The 25,738-nt window shown below is 40.2% G+C and overlaps 1 protein-coding gene across 1 annotated transcript in view; it reads left to right on the forward strand.

Annotated features, from left to right (window-relative positions):
• Positions 1–25,738, forward strand: part of LOC109997918 (eukaryotic translation initiation factor 3 subunit H) — a 58,121-nt gene that overhangs the window by 16,184 nt on the left and 16,199 nt on the right. The window contains exons 3-5 of the mRNA XM_020652585.2: positions 13,646–13,813; positions 19,467–19,566; positions 23,070–23,219. Of these exons, the coding sequence (XP_020508241.1) occupies positions 13,646–13,813; positions 19,467–19,566; positions 23,070–23,219 (418 nt within the window). The remainder of the gene's footprint in view (positions 1–13,645; positions 13,814–19,466; positions 19,567–23,069; positions 23,220–25,738) is intronic.

The following is a 25,738-nucleotide window of genomic DNA, read 5'->3' on the forward strand; positions in this document are numbered from 1 at the left end:
TAACGCCTGTGCCTTTCCATGCTGTCAAATCAAAATGTGTGCTGTGAGAAAAGGTCTGCCCCTACCATGCCTCTGGCCTGCACATCAGTCCAAAGCATAATAAATCCACTGCAACGCTTACTGGTTAGTGAGTTCTTTTTCAATGCTTCTCTCTCTTATGCCAGACGTACATTTTATGATTGTGACCAAAGAGTTCAACTTTAGTTTGAAGCACTTTTCCCCTAAAAGCCTTTTGTTTGATCCAGGTGTTGTGTTGAATTCTGAAAGCTACTGCTCTCTAATATATAATTTAAAGTGTGTATGAAAGCTACCCAAGTCAGTAGAACAATCTAAGCAAGGATTATTTTTACCCATGTTGTCTTTATGGTGGGACAGCATTCAGAGCCTCATTTTTGATTCCCCCGTCCCTATGGGCCCTTAAACATACAACTCAACAACAGGTACAAAAAAACAAGCATAACAATACAAGGACAAAACAGTACAGGATACAAACTATCATACAATTAAAGTAAAATGGGAAGAGCAAGACCACAAGACTATTGTAAAGTAAAGTGTGGCCGTACATTGATCTGAGGAAAGCAAAGGTTCAGGTGTATAATTCCTACATTTGTGACAGTAGAGAGTTGTGTCTCCAACCACTGTGTGCGATGAAGAGAGGTTTGCCTGATGTTCTGTTACATTCCCTGACGTCATCCTTCAGTCTGCTCTTAAAGATGTGACATTTTATGTTAGAGAACAAATCAGCAACATTCTGGATAAAAAGGTCACCCCATAACTGTAGAATAAATACAACTTATCATGTCTGAATGTGACATTTATGATGCAGTGTTTAGCAGACACAGGCTATTGCTCTCAGCCGGGCTGTGCTCGTCAGCTAACAATCGACATCAGATCTGTCAGTCAGTGATGTTCACCGCTACTCTTCTCTCAACTTGCCTGTATCCAGACAACTTTTTAAGAGCTTTGATTGGTTTATGAGAAATATGAAATATGCTAAGAGACAGTTTTGTATTGAGCTTTTTATTGAAAGTCATTTTAGGGTGTTAACACTCTAACTTACTTTGCTATCCTAGTCTGACTATCATGGTGTCTACAAAAATGAGAGAAAAATACCCACAAAACAAAGAGTTCAAATAATATATATTTTTATTAATATATTTTTGTGTGATAATTTTCTAAAGACAAATTAACTCCTATTTGTTGTACACTAACTGGTCCTCTTGTCACTGTAGGGATTTGCCCGTAATAGAGAACAACAGAAGACAGAGCAGAGGGGTCGTAATCTCTGTTTTGACTGTGACTGGTAGAAAAGCTGCATCATCTACTTTCTTTTAACTTTTCTTTAACCATCATTGTCCATCCAATGATTCTTTATACCGACATTGAACATTCTCCTCTTGATTGCAACTCTCTTTTTGACTCCTCTTATCCTCTGTTCCAGTTCTGTTCTCCTGGATCCTTCAGTCTGCAGCAGGTGTTTTCATTATTAAGAGCCCCCCCCCTATTTTCCTCTTTTATATCAAAGAAGTCTAATTTGAAATGGATTCAACACCAGGCTGAACAATAGTTAGCCAAAATTTCATTTTCTCTTTGCATGGTATAGTGAAGTCGTCACAGAAATTAAAATTGTCTTCTCAAAGTAGGACTGCGCTTTGCTACCGATTGAACAAGACTACAGAAAAACAGCGCAGGCTTAAAATAAAATGACTTGTTTGTTGATGTATTCTTTCCAGCTGGTTAATAACATTTGTTTGTTTTAGAATAATTATGAAATTTTTGGCAAATGTCCACTTTAGGGGATGTTTGTAAAAACTAATAAGAAAAATGTTAATCTTCTTAAAGCGAAGCAGTAGAAGTGAAAACACAAACAGACCTAATTAAGGTCAATTACATCAGCAGCTCTGCTCAACCAGGGTCTTCAAGGTTAGCTTTTCGGGAGTTTAATTGTCGACTGTGACAGACGTTTTCATGGTGGGTTAATTGAAGTCAGGCGGATTAAAAGCATCTCTGCCATGATCTCTCAACTCCTCTCTGTAAATACACTATTCAGAATGCAGTGAGATGGGAATATTTGTGTGTATTTTTAAAAAGCATGGCCCTCTCCAGTTCTTATAAGGTCTTCTTTGGGGTTAGCTCTTCAATAGATCACTCTACCTGCCCTGAATGGGAAATTGATTTCCTCCGTCTTCTTCCTCAGTGAGGCTAATTAGAAATCTCTTGGCAGCCTGCCTTTTTATAAGAGAATTATAAACATTGAGGATATGAGATGTAATATTGTTTTAGGATTTCAAGATGGCCACTTTGCCTTTTCCTGAACCCTAAAAATCCCCCCCAAAAATGTTGTGCCCCAACCCTTTCACCTTTCCTCTCTCGCCACATCTGAACTCGCTGTCTCTCTCCCGCTGTAGCGTCGGTCTGAGCCCGACTGTTAGCAGTGAGCTGAGGCTGTATCTGCTTTTGAATGCTCACCCAGCGTTATAAATCAAGAGTGTGGGTCCCCCAGGTGCCGTCACCATCGCCATCAGTTCCACTGTTTTATTCATCCGCTTCTTTGTCTCATCACAATTCTGCCCCACATTAAAAATTTTGTGTGTGTCACTGTGCAGGAGAGGGGGAGGGAGGGCGGTCACAACGCATTACTGCAGACTGCTGCTAATCCAGGTGGGCTGGTGGGAGTAAGGGGAGGACAAAAAGTAAAAAAAAAAAAAAAAAAAGAAAGGCAAGAAGGATGTGACCAGGATGAGGGAAATAAAGGACATGGCTGAGGGTGGTAAGAGAGAGGGGAAGGGAGGTTTGAGGTGTTGTGATGGGGGGATGTAGAAAGAGAGAAAGTTAGGAGGGAAATGAGTGCAACCAAGCAAAAGATGGAGAGTTAGGGCAGGAAGAAGTAAACAGATGTGGGGGCATTTAAAGAGTCTGCAAAACATAGAGCAAGAAGAAAAGTAGCAATGATGAGTAAATTGAAGAGAGGACAGAAACCACTTTTGTAACAATTTAAAAAAGACATAATAACTCAGCCACCCAATCGAAGAACATTATAGGATTGGGTTTATTTGATTTTATTTAAGTGTTGATATGATTGATTTCTGTGTCATTTTGACCCATGTCAATACTTAATGACCCCTTGTGGTGTCAGGTTACTTTATTTACCTACTGGTACAAATAAAGTAACCTGAATCTGAGGAAGGCAGTTTTTCCTTGCCACTGTAACTTTGTTAGATGTTGCTAAGTGCTGTGCTTATGATGGATTAACGTTTACATAAAGATACATTTACGGATTTGATGTTACACCTGTTGTAGTTTCAGTCAAATACACAAATATTTAAATATTCAAATTCTGTGAAACTGACTGATAATGAGGTAACATAACACAGAAAACTTTTAGATGATACTTTTACAAACTTAAATGGAAGGATTACTGTCATGTGGTCGTATTTGCCAGGAGGTGAAAGGCAAATGGTGTCACTAATTTAACAGAAAGGTGGTCAGCGTTGGCAATAATGGCGACTGCCATCGCTGGGCTTCATTTCTTCAGAAACCAACTATGTCCATGTTTTATTCACTTAAATGTAATCTTATTTCAAAGGCTTCATGATCCATAGTACTTTTGGATATTTGATTTATCTCCTCTAAATGTGCTTCTCTATTTGTCTGTTAACCATTGATGCTCCTGTATTTACTCATGAATGTCTGACTGTTGAAGTGCTTCCTTAATAGGTAAGGACACATTGGTGATTGATGGTTTGGTGTGGCTGCTGCACAAAATGAATCCCGTGTAGACACTGAGCTCCTTATCCGGGAGGCTAAGTGTCCTTTAGATTGTTGGAGTGTGGCCCTTTTAAAAAGGTATTTATTGTTTCATGCATGTCCCCTCTGCGCTGGTTTGTAATTCAGATGTGGTATTGATTAAATGTAAGTGTCTTACCTAATTTCTTCATATCAGACTAAGTATGGCTGCTTATACAATTTTAAGGAACTACAGAAGTGTTCAACTCTCCATACTATACATGCACCCTCTGCACTTCCCTTTATTAGCTAGAAAATGTGCTTAACGATAGGTTAAACGAGCGTCGACAATGTGATCAAATCTAATTATTTTTTGCTTCCTCCCTTTCAAATGATCAAATAGGATGTGTGTACATGTGAGCAAGCAGGCACACAAAATGCCCCCTTCCACATCAGCTCCTCATTGCCACTACAAAAACAAAGCCCTGTGACAAGCAGCACTGTCAAATGTGCATATGGTGAACTCGTCAGTGTGTTGTACACACAAAGCAGCTGCCTCGCTGTGCTCTCTCTCTCTCCTGTGCATCACGGAGTGTGTTTGTTTGCCTGCTTGTGGCCTCTTGTGCATGTATTTGTGCATGCGCGTGTACGGCACCCACACGCTCCGAAGGGCTTGCTTTAACTAAGATTAATTGCACCTAATCCAGTGTGCCAGGTGGAACAAGGACCGCTGTGGGTGCACTCACACAAACACACAGATGCTCTCACAAATAAACACACACACCCCATTATAGCCTTGCTGCTGGAAATTAGCCTCGTACCTCTCCTGACACCCTGGACCAGACCACAACTCGATACCAACATTTACTTCCCGACAACTCCCACATTTATCACTGTTCCCTCGGTCCGACGGATGAACACGTGGACGGACAAAACACCATGACACACAGACCGCCTATCTGCCCTCTCACATCAGCACCAGCCGACCTCGACGATCCGTTTTAAAGAAAGTGTTTGTCTTTTTTTTCTCTTTTAGAGACGCAGAGAGAAACAATGTACTCTCACTTAATGTCTTTGACAGATGCAGCACATTTTAGGAAGTCCTCTTCTGTGAGAAACCTCAGACTTTTACTGAGCTGGTGAAAGCAGTGTTTCCCCTACCATTATATTAGAGGTAATTATATTGGTGTCTGCTCTTAACCTTTTTTTTATTATTATTATTATTGGGTAGAAGAATTGACTTGTCACTCTGTGTTTTCATGGTCAAACATGAGAAGATATGTTGGTATTTTTGACACCAAAAGAAGTAATGAAAAGAACATTGGTATCAGAATCTGCAACCATCTATATAGTTATTAAAAACATCAGTATCTATATCAGCCCTGATTTTTTTTTTATCAAGTTTTGCAATCCTAGTTCTTCTCCGGCCACCATGACTCATCATTTTCTCCCTTTCCACACACTGAACCTCAGAGATCCATAATCATGTCATAGGTCAGCTTCCCATGTGCCCTCTGTCTCTCTCTCTCTCACACACACACTATGTAACATTTGCTGCACTTAGAAAATTGCAGCCCTGATGAAGACGGGCGCTTACTGTCCTTCCCCTCCTACTACCTGCTGCCACACTTCACTCTTCTTCTTTCTTTACGTCCTCAAGAGTCACTTCACCGTTGTGACCTTTCCTATTTCTTCCGCCCATGTATTTCACAATGATGTTAACTTGTAGACCTCATTAATATTGTGTCATACAGACATTGTATCAAACACAAGCTCCTCCAGCTAGTTTTTTCTGATGTATAATGTGCGTTAAACTCGCACACATTTAAACATGAAAACTTTTCACATTACGATGCATTCGTACTACAGCCACATTCACATGAACAATTCTAAGCTCTTATCCATTACTTTAAGATAACTACTTCAAACGTTTATTAATGACTTCACTGTATCAATTATATTTTACTCAGACTTTTAACTATTTTTGAAATGCAAAACTTAAGCTGAATCATCGTCCTTCTTTTGTCTTTTCTTTTTTTTTTCTCAAATTAACCAAGCTATCCCTTCATTTTTTTTTATTTTGGCATGGTTAAAAATCATTCTCTCTCATAACTTACATTGCCTCTGGGTGGTTCTATTGTCTGGTGTTACTTTTATTTTCTCTAAAAGTACCTGCAGGTGTGTGTGTCTGTGTGTGCATGTGAGTATTGCTGGGTTTGTTTGTGTGTGCTTCTTGCTGGAATCCAAAAATTGTATTTTACAGAGAAAAGCAAACCGATCTTAAAAAAAAAAAAAAAATCAATGCACGGCTTATGCATGTAGCACTTATGAGCATGCTCCTGGGCAGTGTCTGTTAGCTCAAGGCCTAATTGGTGTATTGTATTGTGCCGGTGGGACAAAAGAAGCCCAGCGTAACAAATGAGGTAACAGAACCTGACAAGTCATTGAAGGTTTTCTCCTCTGTCTGTTCATGGAGGAAATAAGGTGTTCAGACACTTTTATCAGTGCCTCTATCATGTTAAATGTGTGTCACACGGGAAGTGTGGGCAGGGTTGGAATGGATACGTGCAATATTAGGTTTTTTGAGAATGTCAAATGTTTCTAAAATACACATTTGGAGAGACTATAACGTTGCCTCTCAAGGGTTCAGAGAAGAGACATTTCTGGGCATCTGCAGATTTCAGATTCTGAGTGTCCTTGAAAAATAACTGCTTCTTTCCTCCCGTTCATTCATTGTGCAGTCATTGTTTTCACTTTCTAGCTTGATTATATTTCAGTCCATGAGGAGTGGTGTCTCCTCAAAAAATGAATTACATTTCCCCTCAAATATGAATGATATTGACCTAAAAGTGCGCAGGGCATCGTTGAAACAGTTGGGTCCTCAGAGTTTAGGAATCTACAGTTCATCAGCGATTTGTAATGTGACGAGCACACTCGGAGGAGGAGGAGGAGGAACACATTAATATCATTAGGTATTCTCTGTTCCTCTTTTGGGATTCAAGAGGAGAAGCACGGTTAGAGGAGGATAGGTAAACGAAAGAGAAGTATCGCAACAACAAGGCAGAATAGGTAGAGAGTCTCAAGGCCCTCCAACAGTGAAATCCACTTCTCTATTCTCCATAGTAGACAATGGCACATGTGTTTCCTTTCATAAGGGGTATTGTCAGGCCAACTGTATTTATAGAATGCTTCAAAGGAACAGAAGCTTCCACCCTTTATTTAAACAAGTGTAGATGAATTTTTGGGGCTATCTATCTTTAGAGATAGATATAGTTGTTGTTTTTTTTTACAGATGAACAAAAGCCTGCCAGTTGAACAGTGCACAGAAACGAAACTTAGAAACTTTTACTTAGAAATTAACAGTTAAAATAAAAAAAAAACATAAACTATATTACAAATATTGTACTGAGATTGAAAGAATCATCAGTTGGAAGAGTTGGTCCTCTCTCAATTGCAAGGTCGGGGTTTGATCCCCAGCTCCTACAGCAACATGTCTGATGTGTCCTTGGGCAACACACTCGACCCTTAATTATTCCCGCTGCTTCAGTGGCAGCGTATGCATGTGTATGAATGGGATTAGTTACTTTACATAGCCATCTCTACCATCAGTGTGTGAATGAGTAAGTGTGACATGTGGTGTAAAAGCACTTTGAGTAGGCAGAAGATTCTATACAAGCTCAAGTCCATTTCTCATTTTACCATTTACCTTGCTTCTTCCACCCTCAGCCATCGAAAAAATACAAACATAAAAACTGTTAATGAAAGTGTGACATCACAACAAGTATTGGGATTCAATACTATCAATTAATGCGTTTTTCTATTAACAGTGTGTTTGTGTTGAGCAATGAATGAATGTCAGTGCAGAGTTCAAGAAGGTTGTCAGCAGTGTGTGGATGGGTCAAAAGTGGAGAAGAAGTGGATTTACAGGCTTTTGCACTCAGCCAAACACTGATATAATATTGTGTGTTGTTAAATCGTAATGCCTCTAAACATTCGTTTTGTTCTTCTCTTGGCTCTGAAGTATTCATGAAATGCCAAGATGAGCACGCTTTGCTGTCACCGCTGAAAAAGAATTAGTCACTTAGAGCAGCCAGCAAAACTTTCAGTCCAATAAGTCAGCCAAAATGGTTGTTTGTATGTTTTGTTTTTTGTCAACTTTGAGAGGATAAAAAAACAAGTATCTTCAGCCTATCGCCTGACTTTGATCAGACTTAACAGCGTTTCTTTTCTTCAGAGTGCAGTTCAATCACAGCTCTATATTTTTGGTCTGAAACAAGCTTTGAAGATATTTTTTTAAATTTTTTCCAAACCCTGTTTTCTCCTTCATCGTGTCTTTCTAAAGCTCATCATTCTACCTTTTTGGCATCTGAGAGGGAAGATTTTGGACAAATACGATCAGGTTATTTCTACCAGTGGTCTTTTGGTGCTAATAAGCAGTTAAATGTCTGAATATCTCTCTCACCAAGCTGAGCAACAAATCACAGACATTTAACATCATTTCATTCTATTATTTATCTGCTCGACTTGACATAAGTGGGAATAAACTTTGCCCAGTGGTTGTGTGGGGGTGTGTGTGATGTGTTACACCGCAGCAGACTTTCCAGGCAAGACCTTTCAGCCTGTCATGGGGGTGATTAGAATTTGCTGTGACACACAAATACGTGCATCTCCACATGCAGAGACGAACCCACACAGTCCCACATACCAGCACATACCCTGCTGCCTGCGCTGAGATGTTGTGGCCTGCAGCAGCATGCAAGGTCTGATGCAGTTCACCTCTTGTGTCATTGAGTATTAGAGTATGGACTATCTGTCTGGTTCATTGCAGGGACCCCCCCCCACACACACACACACACACACACACACACACGCTTGTAGTGCCTTGTTGATTTTCACTCTCCACATTACTGCCCAAGGTGAGGGGTTTAGCTTCCAGCTGATAAATACCCTGTCTATCCTATGCTTGTACACACACACACACACACACACACACACCCTTGTAAATGTACAGCATGTACAGAACATGCCCTCCTAAGGCTTCACACGCCTTAAAATTTCTCTTTCCACACATTAGAGCACACACTCGCTTAGAAAACACACATCTGCTCACAAACCCATTCTTGCTCTCAAACATTTTGCACTTTCAACATTATAACATCCTGTTTCCATCTTCTCAATTTTCTCTCTTCTCCATGGTTTCACTCTTTTTAAATACACTTTCATTCAGCCTCTGTCAGACACACACACACACACACACACACACACAATCAAAGGCATGCTGTGGACAGACACCTTCCCTGTCTGGCCCGGGGCCCCAGATTGATTAATGAGAAAGGCAGCAGACATGAGTGAGGAAAAGCAAACGGTGATGCATGTTCCCACCTCCGCTCCTTGATATTGTCTATTTTTGGTTGATGCTGCTTTTAATGTCCACACAATATTACAGACTGTCTTGGCAATTCAACAACAAGGAGCAAGAAGTCCCTCTATTCAGAGTAAAAAAAAAAATAGCTCGGTATACTGGAATCTACTCAAATAATTGCAGTAACTTTATAATTGAGCACCCTTCTTACCCTTTCTTTACTCGGGGTGGTTAAGAAATAGAAAGAGAAGAAATCTGTCATGTAGCTAACCCCCAATTTTTACAACTTGTAGTAAAGTGTATCAGAGCAGATCAATGTTTATCCTTTTCAACTGCCTCTGAGTCTCCTGAGCAGTACAGGCAGCAGCACAGTGAACTTTTCTGCCAAATAATGAGCAGCCAAACATGCTAACTTTATATAAAAAAATAAACTAGCAAGCATTTTTCAGAATCAACCACAATCATGAATATGAGGCAGAACACCTACCATTAGAATAATGCACTTGTTTTCTAGCATCATTAATACAGAGAATATACACATACTTGTTTTGTTGACCATCGAGGCTAACTTTACCTCTCCTGCTGCAGTCTGTGAGAGTTCTCCAAAATTTCACCACTGAACTATACTCGAGTACACACACACACACACATATACACACCTAAGTCAGATTGTCCCAAAGTTTGTTTTGTTATTTGTTCCGCAGCTGTAGTTCTTGGTTCATGAACAAACAAGGTAGTGATCCTGCGGCATTTCCCAGGCTCTGTGCTCTGAATTGGATCTGTGGAGGATGAGCTGGCTGGTCTGCCACTGGCCTGTTCTCTCTCTCAGCCATCTGAATCTCAGTTAAGCTAAGAGGCTGTATCTCAGTTTGTTCTCTACATGTGTCCTCTGTCTATTTCCTTCTGACCAGGGATACAGCATGTATTTGTTTGTTTGTAAATCTGCCAGTCACTTTAAGTTGCCCGGGGGAAGTAGAGTTAGTCTTGTTAATAGTATTAGAAGACTTTCATCTCGAGCTCTTGTTTTTTATGCATTATGTGTTAAAGTGTATATTCTGATTAGTTCAAGGACTGTATGTTTTTTTTTTTCCTTCCAATTTTATCCTTTCATTTGTTTTTTATAGTTTAATCACGTTAAATATAAAGCTACATAGACTAAACAGGAACAACCTTACAAAACTATCATGGTACAGCAATTCTGTTTTTAATGTTTTGTATTTAGGAAGAGAAATAAATCAAATCAAACATGTCTCAATTCATTTCAAAATGTGCATTCATGAGTTATTGATGTTCAGCTAATGCATTGTTTGCTTTAGCTTCATGCTTTGGGACATTGTTGAAATAGATCACAAATGTCCCCTAAAACCAAATAGGAAACAATTTTATCCAAACACAGCGATTTGTGATTCAGAGGAACGTCGAGCATTTTCACTGTATATCACTTGGCCCCACTTTCTGTTTCTAGAACACATTTGAAATGTTTAGCGAAGAGCTACATTTTGCCGTTTCTGCAGAATGATCTTTAATTTCTGCCAAGAATCTCTCTCTTGGTGTGATTGCGCGCTTGGATCTTGGTCACTTGTGAGCTCTCTGAGGCTCTGTTGACCTGCCAGCTCGGGGAAAGCTCGGTGCCGTCCCACGTTCTTTGGATTTGTACTCGCCATTGAAATGTTCAGCCCTTCAGAAGTTTTTTTTTCATAATCTTCCCTAGATCCATGACTTTGATTTCAGTCTTCATGATTGTACACAGTCAGATTGAACCTTGTTGTAAAGAACTCTGTGAGCTTGAGATGATTTTGACTGCTTTTTCTATTAAAGTTAATAGAAAAAATAAAAACATTGGCATGCATTGGGTAACACTATCAATCTCTATTTACAGATTTTACACAAAAATGTAGAATCTCTTCTCAAAGGTCTGGATTTAAGTTTGGAAAGCGTTCTTGTTTCCTCTGCAGTATGTTTGAAATCTGAGTAGTATTGACCAATCAGGGACCAGCACGCTCTGGTGTGAAAAAAAGTCTTCCATATGGAGAACAAAAGCAGATAGCAACAATCCACTGTGATGACTTCCCAGCTTCCATATGACAAAGATTTATTTATCTTTATAAATAGATATTGGCATTCAAGTGCAGCTAACAATCCGTTTTAGATCAGAAATGTCCCCACGTGCGAGCGATGCTTCACGATGAGTCGCAAAAAGCCATTCAGCATTTAGACGTCCTGGAATGCATCAGAAATGATAGAACTGACCTCCATTCAACAAACATTTCAAAAGTTGTCTTCTCCTCATGAGAAGAGGCAATATAATTTATAAAAGTGAAAAGAAAACTGCAGTAGTTGGGGAGCTGGCAGTGTGGATGTATGTTCATTGTATGAACATAGACTGAACATACAGGTACACATAGAAGGTTCCATGCAGGTACACACTTTAAACAAATCCATTCTATTTTGAAAATCACCAGAACAGAATTTTTATCAAAACAAGGTAATTGGACGCTGCACATTAATACGGTGTTCATGTATTAAGGTTATAAAGAAGTGCACAGGGAGTGGATGTTTGGTTAAGATAGGACAGAGCTCGTTGGTTTTCCTGCCCCGGTTTTCAATCCTGCAGCCTTCAGAGTTCTCCAAGAGACAGATCACTTTGTGCACAATTTCTCTCCTAATGATGGGGTGTTAGGGCACGTATACACTTCGGTGGTGCTTGAGAGGTAACTACATGTACTGACTGGCATAGAGGTGCAGATACACTGGTTTGGTGGCGGGCTGCCATTCCTCTCCATTGAGCTGGGGTCTGCTGCTGGCCTGCCCCGAGGCCGGGCCGCTCGCTCCCGACTCTCTGTCACAAACACTCTTCACCTTCGTCATGCTCTCCCTTTTTCCTCCTCTATAACTCCTCTTACCCAATCTCATCTTTTTTTCTTCACCTACTTCTGGTATGTCACTGCAGACTCAAGATTACAAAGACGACATGTCAAAGTTCTTCTACCTCCTACTCCCCACCAGCTAATTTTTCTCTATGAAACATACCATACATTTAGGTTTCCGATGGGTTTGTTACTATGCTTAAGATCACGGCTAAGAAACACACACGCATTGCCAGTCAGACCCAACTGACACCTCCCCACTGAGCTGCTTCATGGTCTGTAATTCTCTCTCTCTCTCTCTCCCCCCCCCCCCCGCCCCTGTATTCTTCCATACCTTTTGTCTCACAGACCATGTCAATCACTAAATAAAAGGCTAGATTATAAAGTAAGATTAGTACAGGACAGACTGTGAATAGGGTGTGCCTGTCTGGCAGTCACCAACATGTGCTCCAATCCAGATGTTTTTACAGTTCAGTGAGACTTTATCGCCATGACGAAGAGGCAATTCAGCTCTGCCCTTCTCGTGGGCAGAACAGTTCCGTTTGGAGTACAGCAGAGGCAGTGGTACGCACGACTGTGAGTGAGAGGTGTTTGTGGGAGGTTTTTATAAAAGCTGTATAAATTAATGGAAACAAACTGGAAAATGTTGCGTGCATGACTGAAAACTCCCTCTACATTTAATCCAAAAATGCAGTCCCGAGCTGAGTGCAGTGTGTGGGAGGTCAAACGCCTAGAAGTGACCAAGTGAAACGTTAACACATTTTGACCAAAGTCCCCCCCCCCCCGCTTTACATAACAGCACATCCAGGGGTCAAATCCAGGACTTTAGAAAAGAGCCAATGTCACCTTTTGTACCAAAATGACGTCACATTTTCCTTCACTTACTCCTCTTTCAGTTCCCCCCCCCCTTTCCATTTTATTTCCCAACTTCTTCTCTTCTGCCGCCCTCATCTGTCTATCTTCTTTGCCTTTTTCTTTATATCTGCGTCCCACCATCCCTTTGCAGTTTGTTCCCGTTAACAGCCCCATCGGGAGAGGGATGTGCTACACAGGCTGGGGTCTAGGGGGCCACAGCTGCCCAATAACACCCTGATTTATCAACCTCCTCCAGCCAGCCTGCATGGAGATGCTGTTTTGCTCGCTTGCTTTGGTTGTTACTTACAGCCGACAAGGCAGGTTGTTTATATTTCTGGCTGTGCGTCCTTAGGATGTGTCGGGCGTAATGAAATGGCTCTCCTCGCAATGTGTCTAGCGTTCTCTGCAGTTGCTGAAGCCTGCCCGTGTATCTGTCACACCTTCCTCCCTCTACCAGGATATATTACTGACATACGGAATGAAAGGGTGACTGGTGATCCCTTATTGAAAATCTCTGCCACAGCTCCTTGATAACAGGAGACAAAGCCTTTGTTTGTTTTTTTCTGTTGTGGTGCATTTGTCCTTCACATCTCTGTTGCTCATTTTTTTCTCAACATTTCTCACATCCTCAATCTCCATCCCTCTGTTTGTACACCATGTCCACTTCCAGATGGAGACCAGATATTCACAGATCCCCCCCCCCCCCCCCCCCAAAAAAAAAAAAAAGCTGATATGAATGAAAGTCATTCTGAATGTAAATGTTTCTCTCTGTCCTTTCTTTTGTCCCATCCCTCTCCCCCTCTCTCGGTCCCCACCTCTCATCCTGCCTCTCTAGTCCAGTACCAGATGGAGATGATGCGTTCTCTGCGTCACGTAAACATCGACCATCTGCATGTGGGCTGGTACCAGTCCACCTTCTATGGCTCCTTTGTCAGCAGAGCGCTTCTCGACTCCCAGTTCAGCTACCAGCACGCCATCGAAGAGTCAGTTGTGCTCATCTACGGTAAGTGTACCTACACAAAGTAGTGGGAAGTGACTACGATGATGGGTTGTTGTTTTTTTTCATCCTTCTTAGGGAAAAAAAGACAACTGTTCCAAAATGTCCATAGATGGGCTCTGTCAAAGGATGTAAAATAAACAATCTGCTTTACAGGCTGGTCCCATGACTCGCCTGTTTAGTTTCCTCACAGATGGAATTTTCCACATTTTATGGAAATACTCCCTGCATTCAAATAAAACTTTTTTTTTTTTTATCAACTATCAAGAGCTGTCCAAAAAGCAGAAATCTGTTGGATACACAAACTGATCTAAATTAGTCACAAAATGAACCTATAATATCTCCTTGCCCCAACACTTTCTGTTAATAGAATATTTTTGCTGGTCTATTACAGAAAGACCCAATATTATCCCTTTTCATTTAAAAAAAAAAAACAGGTTATGATATAGACTTAAATTAATGCTGACCCCTCTATACAAGTTACATCAGCACACAAGACCATTAGGGAGAAGATCCTGAAGTTAAAAAATAAATGCCTTATTTCATGAGTAAATATTCTACTGACCCATGCTATCTAAATGACAAAATAACCCAAAATGTATGTTCTTAAATCAGCTAAGTTCTTCAGTGAAGATGGTTTTGATAGCAAAAAGGTATCTGACATTCACCTTTTGGCAAGGGGTCTCTCAAAGTTTATATTTGTGCTTATTAAATACTCCGAAGCAGCAATGATGGGTTCAACCATCGGTCAGTACAGGTAATACAACCCTTTCCACCTCTAGCAGGGAAAGTTTTATTGACAGAGCTGTTAAAGAACAAGAGGGCCAATCCATTGCTTTATTGTTCATGTGTCAGACGGCCATCCAGCCATTCACTGACGTCCATTAATGAATTGTCTGTGGAAAGGGGTTTTAAGAAAAGTGATCCAGTTATGATCTACACAGTAGCTTCAAAGGTGATGTGCAATCTTCATGCTCTAATGAGGGGAAAACATCTCAAATCACATATTGGGAATTCAATTAGTCATTTATGGTTTATATTTATTTAAAGAATGTTTAAACAATCACAAGTTGAGCATTTCTCTTTTATTAATAGGTGTCTAAGAATAGGACTGCCTCTAAGAAATCTTAGAATACTCTAATGTGTTTGATATTTATGGAGTCTTTGAAATAAGCCTGTGTGCCAGGTATTGCAAAAGATTAGTTGAGCTAAGCACAAAAGTTATAAAGCAATGGCTGCATTTCAGAGTTGAAGTGATGAAGTGTCTGCATTCTCATCACATCAAAGTACATTTTAAATAGACTTCAGTGCTTCAAGAAAAATGATAAAGATTCATTTCTAATTCACATCTGCTGTATGAAATTACATTTTCTGCCAGCTGCTACCAAAGATAATGTAAGCAGTGTGAATGTTAGGTGTGTGGTTAGTTATACTCTGTCCCCCACTAGCGATTATGTGCTCTCAAAATTTCATCAATGTCCATGTTGTCTGTCTACAGTAAATGAAAGGACAACAGCGTAGGAGGCAGTGACATTCAGAAAACAGAGAAAATATACAGGATTAACAAGGAGGCTGGTAGCCGCTAACGTGACACTTAAAGACGTCATGTGTATGCACCTGCCTTACAGTAAAACCTGCCTGAGCTGCCCAGAATTACCACACCACAAATGCCATCCCAGATGGTGGTAGCTTTCTTTCAGATGACGGCAAATTAAAGCCTGTTACCATCAAGTGGCAAGCATTGAACTCCTTTTTGTTGCTATACATTTACATTTGAGTACGTTACCATTTCAAGTGGTCATTGAGTTCAGAGGCAATGAATTAGGACATTACAAGATGCTTCTTGTGACGCACACAGGAAAAATAGTAATTTAATAAACTGGTGAGAACTGCTTCGAATTCCATCAGTGTTTTCCAGGTGCTGTCCTTTATCTCTTTCAGGGTAGTCATGTTTTCCGATCATACAAATCCATTACAGACAAAAATGGATTTTAACCAACAGCCATATGAACCCCTAAATCTAGTCCCGCCACCCAAATGTCCGTTGAGGCAGGAAGTCGGTCAGCCCGCCCTTTTTCATTCTAAATGAGGTCTCCTGTTAATGTCAGTCCATAATGCAGAGCTTAATGGATCAAAGTGCCTCAAAGGAATTGACATCATCTCTGTTTAAAGTCAAAGGATAGGAAAATTGATTACTTTTTTGTTGAGTACATAATTTGCCCACCAGTCTCCTTATGTCAATGGATGAATCCACCAATTGACCAACAGGTGAGTTAATGGCTTCCGTCCAGTGACAGTTTGGAGTAAGAGGGGGGCTATTGAACCAGATGGCTACGAATGTTTGCCATAGAAACAGTTTTCTTATTTTAAAGTTGGAGGGTTGAAAGAGAAAGAAAACCTGAAACCACTCTCACCAGGGACATTCAATACAACTGGTCGGGCATTCAAAGTCATTTAAAGCAAGTTGTAAGCTGTGCTTTCCAACTCTGTAATGAAGCTATCACCATATATCTTTTTAACTCTCTCCTCTTGAATTGTCTGTGTATCTTGTTTAGCTTTTTAACACATGCACAGAACTGAAACATTTCCTAAGTTTTTCAGGGTAAGCTGCATATATGAAAGCAAGTGGCCAAAAGTTTCACCTGATATTTTCCTGCTGGTCCCCCTGTAAAACTTCTGCAGAATTGGGGGGTGAGCTGATGTGTGAAAATAGCAGATAATATTCAAGACAATTGGCTGTGAGGGAGTGGGTGGGGGGTTGTGACGTTTATTTCCTGCTAATACCTTCCAACTGGTATAATCTTAAACCTGGCTTACTCTTCTGCGTCTAATCTACACCGGGGCTACCCCTGCACTACATAGTTGTGCATTGACGTGTCTGCGTAGCTCTGAAATACACTAGTTGGTAGTGCAATTTCAATGCCTGTTATATCGCCAGTTTTAGCTCTCAGATCATTCAATCGTAGAGCCAATAAGCAGCTTCAAATAAATCAATTTCTAAGATATTAAAATGAACATGAGTCGTATTAGTAATGAACGTTTGCAAATTGTTGTTGAATCATAATTATGGAGCGATGAGCGATGGTCTCGTTACAGTTAGCTTGATGCTATCTCATCCGAAGGAACGGTCGGGTTAGTATGCAGAATACAGTATATATGTTTTCAGTATGTAGTAGGCAGTATGTGGTATTTGGTTTCTGACATAGCCACAGAGAAGTTCATTATACAAAGAAAATGTATTTTCAGCTCCGCCATGATTAGACACGGTACCTAGCTATCACAGGGCTTGTGGTCTGCTTTGTTTGACGTGTAGGTACATTTTTTTTTTAGGAGGTCCACATCAGGCTACGTACTTGGTGAAGATTTGAAGCATAAACCAGGCTTTAGAGCACATACTCTTGAATGCTCGCCCTCTTGTTCTTATTTGCTCTTTAGTTTATGCTGTGAATATGTCCAATTAAATGTAGCGCATATATAAACGCATAGACTGCCATAATTTCTGTGTCTGCCATTTGAATTGGTTTTAAACATCGTGACTTGCCTCCTGAGACCCCCCACGCCTCCTTCAGGGGAAATCCCCTGCTGTGAGGCACTTTTTTGAAAGAGCAACTTAGAAAGATTTCAGGGACAGGCTGTTCTGGATTTCCTAGACAGTTTCACGAGTATATGTGTGAAAAGGGCTTTTTGAGTGTCCTCATTAAAGCTGGAGTCAAACTTCAAAAGTGACCTATATCCATGATATGTAAAACAGCTTGTTGGCTGAGTTACATTTGTGAATCTGGTTTCTTGTACGATGAAATCTTACAAAATTGGTCAATAGATCAGCATCCCCTTCATTAGCTGTGTGGCTTAAATGACATTGTTTTTGTTTTTGCTATTTCTAAGTCTTTACATTTCTAATTGCGTAGGTGAGAGACAAAACTGAAACAAGCCCCTTCCCTGTACTTCAGTGCATCCTACTTTAAATTGACCAGAACAGATGTGTATATAATGCATGCAAAATAAAACAACTCATAGAGACTATCCTATTCTGCCAGTAAGGATCCCCTTCACAAATTACGGATACCTATCATTCTAGACCATGCAAGATTTTAATTTAGTCACCAAGCTTCCAACAGTTAGGAGAGAGGAGTCTCAATCAAATGTGGCTGTCACCATCCAGCCTCAGTGGAGATGGGCCAGCACAAATTGAGATTGGCTGTGTCTTGTTTGAGATAGGCTTGCTCTGGGCAAATGGCTTTTCACAGTTGGCTGTTGGGAAGTAAATAAGTCACACGATTTCTGGTAGACTGACTGTCAGCCTACCCAGCCTGAGCCAGTAAAACACTTCAAAAAATATATATCTGTAGTAACCGACAAACAGGCCAGTGGGAGTGAAGTGGGATTAGACACTCTAGAAGATGCTCTTACCTTCCTTTTTTTGTCTTGTTTTAAAATGTTTAACTTTTCCCTTTACTTTGTTTAATTGATTTATTATAACAGAATCCTAGCCAATTGTCTTATCATAAGCTCCCCCACTACCTTCCTTTCTGCTCAGATTGGTAAGCATGTACAGGCTTTCCGTTCCCTACAAATTCTAGGTTATCATTCCAGTTTAGTGACAAAATCAGCCAATCAGGATATGGGATTGTAGGTAGTTTCTTTCCTTGATAGATTTGTTGTTGATCTTCTCCAGCTTGTATTTTTTTTTAACAATTGTTAAAGAGTACATACAGTGTGTCCCCTACTATTCATACACAACCCCCCACCACTCCCAAGAGGAAGGCACAAAATACTTCATTTATGAAAATTAAGATATTTGTGTGTACTCATTAGTTTCACAGTCAGGGGCTAACCTAGACCTTTGCCCCAACTGTGGCCAGGACTTTTGCATGGGTCAGTCACTCTGTGCTAAGGCTAGCTCTTAAACTCAGTAGAATGCCAAATGGAGCATCAAGAAATTCAGCTAGTGTCACTGACTGGAGTAGATCTAGAAGTATGTACTAATTAAAAAATAGACTTTGAATCATGAATCCAGAATAGTTTTGAATCCAAAATAGATTCTCAATCAAATCATGACCCAGGAATCAGACCCGAAGTGAATCGCAAGACACCCAAAGAATCCCAGCCCTACTTTACACTTGCTAATTTCCAAATGTGTAATAGTATAAAAATGCCAGCAGTGCTATTTTTGGACTCTAAAGCACTTGACACTGGTTTTAATTTGAGCACTAGAAGCCTCAGAGAAGTCAGCTGGAAGCGGTAGACCACAGGGTAGAAAGGGGGACCTGTAAACAAACTGAGAAAATGTGGGAGGCAGATGCTGAATGGTGAATGTAACTGAGCTCATTCAGTCCCTCTCAAGGTTCCCTTGAGCAAGGCACTTAACCCCGACATCTTCAGTTAATACTTCGAAGCCAGTTTGATTTTGTTTAACTGGAGCAAGACCTTTAGATGTTCTATAATATTGAAGGTACTGGCAGTGCGGGTTCATCAACAGAGCCACCAGTGGCTGATATTTCTTAGAGAGAGAGATTTTATTTTTTATTTTTTGTAAACTGAAAGGGAGTCTGTGCCAGCTTTGTTTTTGCTGAATCATAGACCTTATTTAACCCTAAGCTTTCTCTCTTTCGTTCTACCCCCCCTTTCTCTATCCCTCTCTCTCTTTGTCTCAATCTAGATCCTATTAAGACTGCCCAAGGCTCCCTGTCCCTCAAGGCCTACAGGCTCACTCCTAAACTCATGGAGATCTGCAAGGAGAAAGATTTCACACCTGAGGCGTGAGTATATCATAATGCATAACACAAATTAAAGGACTTGATCGATGGATGTCGTGATCACATGCATATGGCTGAATGTTGGCAAATCAATCTTGCTTTGGTGTTTTCTTTGGTGTAGGCATACACCATATAAATACACAAATGGACTCGCATTGCTAACATGATTAGAAAATAAAAATATAAGCCTCTTTGATCATCTGTTTCTACTTATTCAATGGATGCAAATATTGGCTGGTGTGTCCACAGGGGAGGTATTTAGTTGCAGTCGAAGATTGATGCTGATGATTTATCAGCCCGCCCTTGCCCAACAAACAAATGCACAATGTTTACACTTTTTCTGACCCCAAGGCTTATTATAATTGCTTTCAAATTGCAGCTTAAAATGACTGTAATGAGGAGGCCATTTTCCAGGCATTTCAGAGTAGTCCAAGTGCACAAATTTACACATGCATCAACACATTCATGAGTGGACACACATGCAGTGTAAAATCTGAGTAAATACTATGAAAACAGAGCAAGGAATAAATCTCTGTAGTATCAAATGGCTGTCGATTCAGAACATTTAGATGTGCATTTTTACATCCACTCAAAGCCAGTGAAATTGGAGGAACGAGAGACAAATTTACTACATCATCGCAGTTTTCTTCCCTGTTTCCTCTTTATTTCTTCACCTGTGTGTCTCTATTGCCAGCCACTCGGTTATTGACCCAGTGTACTTGGCCCAGAGTCAGGTACCTTCTCATTTCTGCAGCTTTTCATTAGTTCCTATGATTTATTACGGCTCTGATCTGTAGCTATCACTGTTCCCAATAAGCCTGTGATTGAAAGAGGGCAGCTCCAGGCAGGAAAAGGTCAAAATCACTCTATAACAACAATCTTGTCTCTGTGCTTTTATTTTCAGAATAGAATCTAAATATAAATTTTGTGTGTTTTTCCCTCCTAAAGATGTAAAACTTCAAAAGCATTTCATTTCCCCTTCTCTCTACAATGTGAGAAAAAAGCAATCTCTTTCATGTTGGTATATTTGATGTTAAGCTTGCATATATTGCTCATCTTTCTGAATTGAAAGGCAGGGAAAGATGAGTGTGAATAGACCCTTTGAACTGTCCTCCAAGTCTGCTGGGCAATGGAGGAAGTGGTCAATAGGCCTCCACGTCAGCACACAATATAAAGCATCAAATTAGTCGGCCTGTGGAGTGAACCTTTGGCTCCGTCCAGCGGGGCCCAACTCGAAAAGAGCATGGCATTAAGTGTGCCAAAGTCCAGTAGGGTTGCAGCAATTTGTCCTGCCTAGAAATGTGCTGGTCTCTGTATCTTCATAGGCAGCTTCTTTAGATGGCTCTGCAGGCATTTGGAAAGGTCATAATCTCCAGGAAATATTTGAAGGCACTGCAGATGGATAATTGTGCAAATATGTATAGCAAAGTGTGTTTGTGTAATTATAGATATTCCCTATAGAATGCAGCTCTCCATACTGATTTTTGTTCTCCTCACTCCAAGCCTCAGGCAGGAATGTCCAATTTTGTTGCATTAGAATTGCTCCTGAAGTTTGCAGAAGGTGTGGCTGTACTTTCAATGCATAAAACTTTTTTTTATCCCAATCAGATGATGCCCCAGAGCCTTATTTATCACTCAGAAAAGAAAAGCATTATATAAACATCTCTGTTTTTTGGTACAGTGCTCAAAGTGGATTAATGCAGAGAGCATATTGATCCTATAACAAGCAAGGCGCCTCTACAAGCTAACATTAGACATATACAGACATTAGTTTGTAGCTCATGCCCTGTGCACAAGTGACAGGCTGAGACAAGGCAGTCAGTCAATGCTATTGAATTTATGTGAGACATTAAGCAAAGTGTGAAGTTCCATTTTGTGTTAACAGGCCCATGTCAAAGAAAGAGAGATGCTCTCAGCTCCTAAAGGAACAATTAGAAGAGGTTTAAAATTAGTCCATGTATTGAAAATACACTTTATGGCAGAGCCCATAAAGGGTAATTGATGCTACCGAGTTTAATGTTGCTCAGGTTTTGCTGTATAAACTGATGATTGTGTAGATATCATACCCAGATTTCATAGGAAAACGTGCACAATATTCAAATGTATTGTTCTTTAATTTGCTGTGATGCATTTTACTGGCAGAGTACAGTCCATGTGTTGACAGTGCTATGCTCTGTTTGCAGCTTATTTGTTCTTTTTCAAGGAATATGCTAACAACAAATAAAATGTGCACCATATGCACTAAAGTCGTCCTGAAGGCGTCTCTGCATTAAACACAACAGATTTTATGTTAAATTAGAATAACCTCATCCACCCTTCAAATATTGAAATGTGTCCAAATGTCTATACTTGGAATGAGACCACATTCTTCTTAGGAATGAGTTGTTACAGGTTTACCTCCAACACTGAGTCATTCTCATGTGTTCTGTTATACATTCAGTTGATGTGCATTAATAAGCAAGCTGTCCCTTTTAAAGAAAACACACTTGTTGTCTCACATAGAATTTCAGAGAAGCTTGTCTTACCTTGAATATTAAAAGCTTGTGTCCACAACGAGATGTCACATAGGGCTGGACAGTATTGTTGAATTTCATACCAGCTCTTTATTGAGATGTATGGAACTCTTTCCTGCTCAGTAAACTAATGTCCATAATGTGATTTAAAGAGCCCATATTCTGCCCTTTTTGGGGTTCGTATATTTAATCTATGTACCTACTTTTGTACGTTCACAATAGCTAAAGTCTGAAAAAAGTGTCTGTTTTCATGTATTGCTCCTCCTTGCTCCCTCTCCGCTCTGAGTCCGTCAGCTGCACTCTGCTGAGCCCACACTGTTAGACCTCACGTGGGCCAAGTCTGCTCTGATTGGTCTGCCGATCCGCTCTGTCGTTATTGGTCAGTTGCTCAGCACTCTTCTCGGAAATGTCCCGCCTCTTTTACCATATTGGGAATGCAGCCACTGGCTCCGTCCGAGTAGAGCAAAAACATTAGCACCTTATTAGCACGCATATCGTGGGCGTGCTACAGAAGTTAACAGGCGTGCAACATGAGCTGCAGGGCTTGCCACAACGAGCCAATGGGCTTAGATCAGTGATCTCACACTGACAATGACGTCAGACTGACAAATTTTTATCGAGGGGGGCTAGAACCGAGCGTTACATGCGGCTAATGCTACAGCTAACAGGAGGATGTAGGAGAAGCCGCGTTTCCGTGGACTTTGAATTTTTGCAAATAGATGTGCCTAAACATGCACAGGACACTTGGAAAACACACTAAAGAGCATATAAAACCAGAAAAAGCCTAATATGGGACCATTTTAAGTGTTTCATTTTCATTTTGAAAGTGTTTAATGGAAGTACTGTGATAAGTTAAGATGATGTAATGTAAAAGAGGTCTAAATGTTTTGGTCTTATATTACATCCTGGTTCTTTCTGTCTTTGTCCTCTTATCAAAGCCTAACTGTAAATTCCTCTCCTTCTGCTTCTGTCCTTCTATTACTCTCTCCATAGTTTGAAGAAGGCCAGCATCGGCTTCGAGCATATGTTTGAGGAGGTGCCCATTGTCATCAAGAACTCGCACCTCATCTGCGCACTGTTGTGGGATCTGGAGGACAAGTCCACGGTCGCAGACAAGCACGAACTGCTCAACCTCTCCAGCAGGTCAGTCGAGAGGTCATGTGATGATTTGCCCAGTAGGATTGAAGCCAGACACCGTATTGTAAATATATTAGCAGTGCGTATAAGCACAATTGCTATCTGGAGTTGCTGTTTTCAACAGGGTTTTCTCAGGCAACCAACATTTACAAGATGTTTCTGCATCGTGTTGCGATCCGTTTTGTGGGTTTATCAACATCCGCCAGCAGTAAAAACCCCTGACCTTCAGTCTGGTTGTAAATTCTGCAATCTAACACTGACATAGCAGGGAACGTGTAAGCTGATCGAAAAGATTTTACTGCTGTAGACACTCAGGAGGGACTTAAATTATCCCGTGATTTTTGTATGCAAACCATCGTATTTTACTCCCACATGAAAATGTTGTTGTTTTTATTTTTATTTTGGAGTTTAATAATCTTTTATTGCACTTGGAGAGACCTCTGTGCTATCATAATGTTCTGCAGTGTTTCAGTCATCAGACACGGTAACATAACAGCCTTCTTTATTTTTGGATGCGGCCTACATCATTGTGTCTGCAAGCACATGAGCAAGAGCTTACATGGTAGAAAATAACTGTAAAAACACTCTCTAATCATATCCAGAAAAACAGAGTTTATTGATGGATGTTTCATCATCCCAAACAATCCCGCACTGGAAACAGGTGCCACTTTAATTTGATCCGTCGGCAAATGGTTACCATGGTACTATGCATAAATCTCTATTGAGAAGAATAGCGTCTTCCTAAAAGTGTCTGACAAGCTTTGAACCATGTCATGGTATCTCTTTGAACCTGCAGGCTGCTTTCAAAGACATGAGTAAAAGCTTTTTGAAAATTAAAATTGATTTGACATCACAGAACTCCTGGGCATTAGTCTGTGTCGTCTACACTGTTCTGAAGTGTACAGAGTAAGTGGAGGGATAAGCTCTATTGGCAGATTTTCTTTTATGTATAGCTACCATACAGGGTTTGTTCAAACACGGGGAAGCAGGGTTGTTTAGCTGGAATGTGTCGAAGGGGCTTGCCTGGGGTGGCATTGCCCTTTCTTGAAATTGATTTGGCCTTCCCTCTTGCCACCCTGAAATCCTCAACTATGATTGGCTTTTTGCTCTTCTGCTAAATCAAGTAATTCTGCAGTGTTGCAAAAGGCTGCTGGTAGCTTTGTTGTAAGGCTGCACAATAAATCACATTTTCATCATTACAACAATATGAGCAATCTCAATGAACACACTGCAAAAGATTGAATGTATTATATTGTATAATAAAAAATATATACACATAGTGTGTATATATATATATATGTACCCAAGAAGTGCTTTCTCACTCAGCATGTGTACATTTAACCTGTTAGATGGAGGTAAAATAGCCATGCTTTTACCATTGTGATGCAGTCAGATGATGCTCAAAACTAGCTACCAGCTACCTTTAGATTATTTTTCAAACCTTACAATTTCTGATGTAAATTACCTGTGGACAATTATCCTATTTTTATCTATCCTGTTTTAAGACATTTAACAATATATCACACATAAGAGACCTATTATTGTAATACCTTCTTTAAAATGTCCACAATTGCTGAATTTTTCTCTGAAAGGACACCATCCACGAATAAATGCAGCTGCATTTTTCGAGCTCTACAAAACAAACGCTTACAGAAGCTGCTCTGCGTTTGACCTCTTTTGTTTGTGTGCATTACCATTTATCGTTAGCTGCACAAATTATCATTCAAATGTACATTGCCTGGGTCACACTCAGATACTTTTCACAAGGTTAGACATGCAGTTGACTACACCAGTGAAGTAAGGGCCACATTTGGTGGACCTGTGATGTTGTATAAGCATGAGTGCTTCACAGAAATTTACAACAACAAGCTAAAGATCAGTGTACCTGTGTACTGTAGAGTACACAGGCCATTAATGTTGTAATGACAGAATATATCACCCAGTGTAGCGCTATGGCTCTAACGGTGTGGTTATTATACTTTTAAGAAGATCATAGACTTCAATTATATTAGAGAATAAGCTATATGAGGCTATGGAAAAACATGTTGGTGATACAAGTCTTTTTTTTTTTTGTCTTTACTTGAAATGTTATATGTATTCTTAACCTACTTGGACTTCAGTACCAGATGGGTGAAGGTTAAATTATCAGGACATCTCAAAATGTGAAACTTTCCAGTCATGGAAATGTTTTCCTCTGAGTGTTGAATAATTGAGTTTGTGAGCATTTCTTGTTTGGATCACAACTGTAACCCACACTAAAAGAGGGCAGTTCAAGTATGTATTTTGTATTTTAAACATGTTAGACAACTAAACTGATTTTTGGGGAATTATAAAAATGCACCTTTTTGGATATGATCAAATCCAGTCCAAAACTAGATGCAGTAAATGCCACATCTAAATGTCAAAAGCAATTTATTCAGAAATGTCTCCAAAAGCAGGAACTGCCTTCAAAAGTTTGTCTCCCATCACTAATGAGCACAATATGAACAAATATCACGCCAGCATCTCAGCTCACAGCCCGGCAC

The sequence above is a fragment of the Labrus bergylta genome, chromosome 8, assembly GCF_963930695.1.
Source record: "Labrus bergylta chromosome 8, fLabBer1.1, whole genome shotgun sequence".
Classification (NCBI taxonomy): domain Eukaryota; kingdom Metazoa; phylum Chordata; class Actinopteri; order Labriformes; family Labridae; genus Labrus; species Labrus bergylta.